Source organism: Dendroctonus ponderosae, unplaced genomic scaffold (assembly GCF_020466585.1).
Source record: "Dendroctonus ponderosae isolate FM_Combo_2020 unplaced genomic scaffold, Dpon_F_20191213v2 Dpon_F_20191213_10, whole genome shotgun sequence".
Lineage (NCBI taxonomy): Eukaryota > Metazoa > Arthropoda > Insecta > Coleoptera > Curculionidae > Dendroctonus > Dendroctonus ponderosae.
Genome location: NW_026017111.1, coordinates 6,086,658 through 6,092,414, shown reverse-complemented (window position 1 = coordinate 6,092,414; position 5,757 = coordinate 6,086,658). Strand labels below are relative to the sequence as shown.

The window sequence follows — 5,757 nt, the reverse complement described above, 5'->3', positions numbered from 1 at the left end:
TAGGTTTTACGAACAACTGTATGAGCGAACAAAATAGGTTGCCCAGAACAGCCGGGGTTTAACTAAAGGGTACCTAATGATTAGTGTGCACAGAACACATCGTGGTAGATCAATTTGCCTTTTTAACGTTTGTTTTAATTAGTTCGGTTTGTATCGTTTGTTTGTTTTTCTATAATTATGTATTTAATTGTTTTAATAACGTGTTTATAAAAAAATCCCAGCGTGCATTCGATTTCTAATTTTTTTTGTCGCATTTTTCTCTTTGGCTGCCGAAGCCCTTCCAGTCTATAGTCTCTAGTCTACCCACTTTCTTCTCACTTTTTTTGCGTAGATCTTCTGAAACCACTATGATGCCAGCACAAGCAATAGCTATCCGTTTCTTGCTTCGCATTTTAAACACTTAGTTTAACTAATCTGCCTCTGCCACGACCAGATCTTTGAGTTCACTTGAAATACCACGCGCCAGACCAAGTCTGTCTGAAACGTAAGATTTCACTCCACTAACGGACGGATCTGATACTTCCAATCCCAATTAATTAGTGGACAGGAAAGGATTTAATTCGTCCGATCTGGATCTGGCGAATCAAATCTCTACGTATCTGAACTGTACGGATAATCTGCACGTGTATGGGGCGCTAATAACTTAGGAATGTCAGAAGAAAACAGAATAATTACACACTTCCAATAAACACATCTTGAATCTTACCTGCGAGAGTCAACAGCTGAGTGCAGGTCTCCACATCATGCAGAATAGCCAGCCGGTCCCAAGAAGCTGTGATGGCCAGCTCAGCTCCGGCCAGCCACTCGGCTGCGGCCACAGCACCGGAATGCCCACTCAGTTCCCCTACTGGGGTCCTCAAATAGGAGCCCCTTTGCTGAGCCACCATTTCCGAGGAGTCATCGCCCGGTACCAATTGCTCGCTACCTTCTTCTAGCTCTTCTTCCGAAGAGTGCCCCTTCTAGATGAGGATAGAAGCAGTGAGCATGGCCAACCTAGAGTGACTGGCTTACAGGTAGGTCCCAATTGAGGGCCGCTTGCCAGATATGCGCCACTCCATCGCCGCCCCCAGTCAAGACCAGGTCCTTAGCCGGGTGAAACCTGATGGAATTCACTGAGCCCGAATGGCCTTGGTACTGGAGCAGGCATCTGGTTGACTCAATGCTCCAGATGCAGGCTGTATGATCTGTGAGGATGCGTCCAAATTAGTTCCAGCGTAATTATTAACAACATCAGACCGGTTAATAATATGCGCCCCTTATAGAAAAAAACTTTTTTTAGTACAGAAGAATTTTCGTTTCTTACCTGCTGAAGCAGTTCCAATTATTGGGACCCCTGGCCTAGCCACTGATACCTCCCAAACCCCATCTTTATGCCCCACGTACTCTTTAAGCAGACTGCAACTGTACTGGGGGGCTTTGAAGCTGGACACGATCTTGCTAGTTTGCGCCTTCAATTTGTGAGCAGTCTTCGACTTCTGCGAGGATGAGCTGACTGTGAAATGATCAGGGTGAGTTAAGCAGGCCCACACCACCCTTCACGTCATCCGCACTCACGTTTCTTAGTGAGCACCTTGGAAAAATTGCTCTCAAAGTCTGGACAGTCCGGCTTATCAAAGGTGTCCTTTTCCAGCTTCTCGTTGAGTACTTCAATCTTGTCCTGCACTGGAAATAGATAAAATAATTGCCCTTAGATGTTGCATGCAGTTGAAACAAGCCTACGGTTCTGGTTTTCTTGATAGAGCAAATCGAACTCGCGCTCAATTTGGGAGAACAGTGCATGCAGTCGGGCTTTGTAGGCCAGCGAAATTGAGTCGTTTTCAATGTCGCTCTTGAAGCCCGTGGAAAAGTCACTGTCCATGATGGCGGCGCTTTGGGGGCGATTCAAGGAGCCCCTTTTGACCTTTTGGATTTTGCTGTAGGCCGCATTCGGATGGCCTGACATGATGAATGGGGGCTGCAATCGAGGATTTAGAGTAAAAACTGACAGCTACACTGGGGGGCTCACCCTTTTGCAGGTTAGGACTTTGAGGGGGTTCTACAGAGACTGTTATCAAACCATCTGGTGACACATTTATGACGACCAATCAATTGATGAAACTCTGACTGGAGGTCAAGGTTTTAGGTGCAATTAAGGTTTTTATTTAATTTAATTAGTTGAAAACATTCAGGGCTTAGGTGTCATTGATGGACATGAGAACATTGACAATCACTCACGTCTAGTGGTAGGCGCAACATTTACGTGGGCGCCAATCCTGACAGTTAATGCCGCTGAATGGCGCGAAGTTTCAACATTTACATTTAAGATTGTGAAGTATTTTTGCAAAGGCAAAACAAATTCAACGAGCATATTTAAATAAATTGCATCCAGCATGTTGACAATTCTGAGGCTGTGTTTCTTTATCATAATGGTTTCTGTGCGAAAAGTGGCAGTTTTTAATTACTTCCAATAAAAAATCCGTTATTAAGTTTGTTACTTTCTAGTGAATTCTAGTTTGTCACTAGAAACATCACTAAATGCTATTAAAGTGCACGGCAGTAGATTTTTAAACGTCGTAGAGACAATAAAAAGGTGAATAAGCAAAGGCGAATCTTTTCAGTTAAAAAACAGTCTCGTAAAGGGAAAAATAGTGGTGTGACTCAAATTAAACTTACAAATAAAATATAAGAACAATTCAAACCAATACTGAAATATTGAAATTCATTTAAATATACTCCTTCAAGAAGCACTAAATGTAAATTTTTAAACTGCGCGCCATTCACCAGGGCCAAAGCTGTCGGGATTTGCGCCCACATAAACGTTGGGGCTACAACTAGACGGGGATAGACTTCCCAACCTCATTTCCTTTGTTTATATGTTTCTTTCTGATTCGGTTTGCAGTCGCTGCAATGATTGGCCCGTAGGTTCGGAGCCAGAATGAGCCCCCCATTTTTAACCAGCGAGATTATTTGTGTTTTAATCAGTGTTTTTGTAAATTGATCTAACTATGCGGGATGAACAAGTCGAATTGTTAAGAGTCCACAAAGACAGGTTGCTGCGACTCACCGAGCTGCAGTCTTTGGCCAAAAGCCTCCAGGACTGTACGATTTTCACGGAAACTGAGGTGCGCAACCTTTTTGCAAGTCGCGATGAACGCTACAACAAAATCAGATTCCTCGACGCCCTTATCGATAAGGAAGAGGCTGCTTACAACTATTTGGTTGATTGGCTAACCACGATAGGCCAGTCTGAACTGGCCCGAACACTCGCCGCAGAGAAGTCCGGAATAACACCGTTTGGAACGCCTCTTTACGAAGACAATGACGAGGACACTGAGGACGACATCAACTCATCTATTGAGTCGGAGGTGTTTTCACCAGTTAATCACAGCCGGATCCCGTTGACCATTAAAGTGGAACTTGCCACAAAGTTCCTGGACACTTCTCAACACAACCCAAATATTCCCTACTATGAATGCAGATCGAAGAACAGGGGAAACGTCCTAATTATTAACAATCACAACTTTACGCATGAACGACATAAACCCCGAAAGGGGGCCAAAGTTGATGAGGACAATTTGACTGAGCTGTTCACGCAAATGGGTGGCTGGGTAAGATCCTTTCTTTACTAATGCACTAAGTTTAATCAGTTCGTTCAAAGGAGAAACGTTGCATAGGAATGCTGAAGAGAAATCTTCAAAATATTTGCTAGTGTCGGGGAAATGGTACAGGGCGATCAAGTTGTTGATTGGGGAAGTAAAAGAGGGTAGAAAAGTTCGTATTAATATACTTCCGCAAACGCGTTGTTCCTGAGATACAGAGCTTTTTGTGTTGCATCCCTTTGTTCTAACGCTTGCAGTCACGGTCCAAGATAAGAATGGGGATATCGGAAACCGTAGATGATACGAAGTTGGTTAAATTGGAAAAAAATTGGGCGATTAAAAGACGAAAAAAATGTACTCTCAGATCTTTGTTACGAAATTTCGTTTCTGACTTATTTGGAAAAAGCTAAAATTTATTTTCTGGCGTTAATATCAAAGCTGGAGCAAATCGTACTACACTTTCCCACAAAACCTTGAATGTATTGAAATTCACTTGAAAAACATCTTAAATATCTCTAACTGTCCCTCTACATATAAGAGGTCTCAGCATTTCGGGCGTCACACTTTCAAAAGGTGCAACCACCAATCTACGGGGTCTTTTTCAATTGCAAAACTTAGCTTATAAACATAATTCTTTATACACTAAAAAATCAAGCGGGGTGATATCGGGTGATCGTGCTGACCAGGACGTCTCAGAACAAGTACTTACATGTCTATGTTGGAATCGAACCGACCGATATTATTTAACCCTTCTTGAGTTGTGGGCAGGTAAATCGAGTACTTCGGCTAAAGTGCTTATCGGGGGCTTCTAAATAATGATCTGAAGAGCTGATGATCTGGCGCTCACGGCTGTGTAGGACTCCAGCTAAGCTGTTTACCCACTAAAACCCCTTCCTCACCGCCGAGGTGGTGTTTGGCCTAGCACCGCGGTCATTTATGTCCTATTCTGCCTGCGTATTTTACTCCTTCATTATCCCTATTTATTCTATGAATTCCAGAAGAATTCTATGACGTGCAGTGACACATAATATGTAGAGTAGTTTCGTCCTCTAACTGGCACCCCCTGCAGGTCGGTTGATCGCTCGGTCCCATCCTGAAGGGGTGTTTTTAGCGGGAGTTGTGTCCTGTTGAAAAGGCCACTATCCTCCTTATTTTTTTGCCTGCTGAGATCTAGCAGTTCATTTTTACGCACTGGTTGTGGAGGTCCACCAACTGCCTTGTGGTAAGGAGTTGCGGTGTCTCCTCCCAGTACTTTCCATGTTCTTCCAAGATGCATTGCCCAACTCCCGCCCTAACTTGGACATGAGATATGCCACAAGCAGGTTATTGGTTTGTCAGTAGTAGCTCGGCCCCTGCTTTAAAAATTTTTCTTTACTCCTGTTTGTTCCAGTTGCCTAACTGAGTTTTACTCTGTTTGAGCTCACAGCCAGGGTCGTAAGTTCTTTTACACAATCTAGACCAGATTGTGTACGATTCGAGTGCCTTTATTCTTGGTGCCAAAATTGCAGCCCAGATGACCAAAAATGTACATTTTTCCTGTTGAATACACCGTTAGTGGAAACGAAATGTTCATCCGACCATATTATTTAGTAAAGAAAAAGCTTTGAAGCCAAGAAACCACATAGAACTGATTTAAAATTTCCAGGTTCCAAAAGCAATTTGGCTGCTTTTGCACATGGAACCACTACCAAAGATGTTGCTTTCAGCTTGCATCGTAATTAGAATATTCGGACGCTTTAGAAATTCTTTTTCTTGCTCGATATTTTTCTCGTTAACAGTTTCCGTATAGGTTTCCACTTGCACTTCTTATTGTCTTCAGCTGCTCTCTTCTGACAGTTACAGTTTCTATCCGTTCTTGGATAACTCGCACCCGTTTTCCGTCTGTTCCTGCTTAAGAGCAGGCAGAGCAGCAAGTCGATCCTCTCTTACTTTATGTTGGATTTTAGTCACCAGGATACAATTGTCCAGTATATGAACAGCTATGCACAGTTAAGCGCCAGTGTGTCCTCAAATGTCGGTTTTTTGTTTCGGGGTTCGAATTAAAAAAAAAATTCCGGTGAGGTTTGGGAAATGCTCTTTTATGTACTCCCAGAGCTGGTGGTCTGTCGCTCTGGGTTGTGTGGGACTCCAGCTAAGCTGTTTACCCACTAAAACCCTTTCCTCACCGCCGAGGTGGTGT

The 5,757-nt window shown here is 43.3% G+C and overlaps 2 protein-coding genes across 2 annotated transcripts in view; one reads left to right on the top strand and one right to left on the bottom strand.

Moving 5' to 3' along the window:
- LOC109543541 (WD repeat-containing protein 37) overlaps positions 1–2,216 on the bottom strand; it is a 4,766-nt gene extending 2,550 nt beyond the window's left edge. Inside the window, exons 1-6 of the mRNA XM_019913313.2 lie at positions 2,006–2,216; positions 1,720–1,954; positions 1,555–1,662; positions 1,304–1,492; positions 1,012–1,184; positions 707–959 (exon numbers count right to left, since the gene is read on the bottom strand). Of these exons, the coding sequence (XP_019768872.2) occupies positions 707–959; positions 1,012–1,184; positions 1,304–1,492; positions 1,555–1,662; positions 1,720–1,942 (946 nt within the window). The 5' untranslated portion in view covers positions 1,943–1,954; positions 2,006–2,216. The remainder of the gene's footprint in view (positions 1–706; positions 960–1,011; positions 1,185–1,303; positions 1,493–1,554; positions 1,663–1,719; positions 1,955–2,005) is intronic.
- A 588-nt stretch (positions 2,217–2,804) lies between these two features.
- The window catches only part of LOC109543535 (caspase-2), an 8,282-nt gene continuing 5,329 nt past the window's right edge, over positions 2,805–5,757 (top strand). Inside the window, exon 1 of the mRNA XM_019913306.2 lies at positions 2,805–3,587. Coding sequence (XP_019768865.1) covers positions 2,985–3,587 — 603 coding nt within the window. The 5' untranslated portion in view covers positions 2,805–2,984. The remainder of the gene's footprint in view (positions 3,588–5,757) is intronic.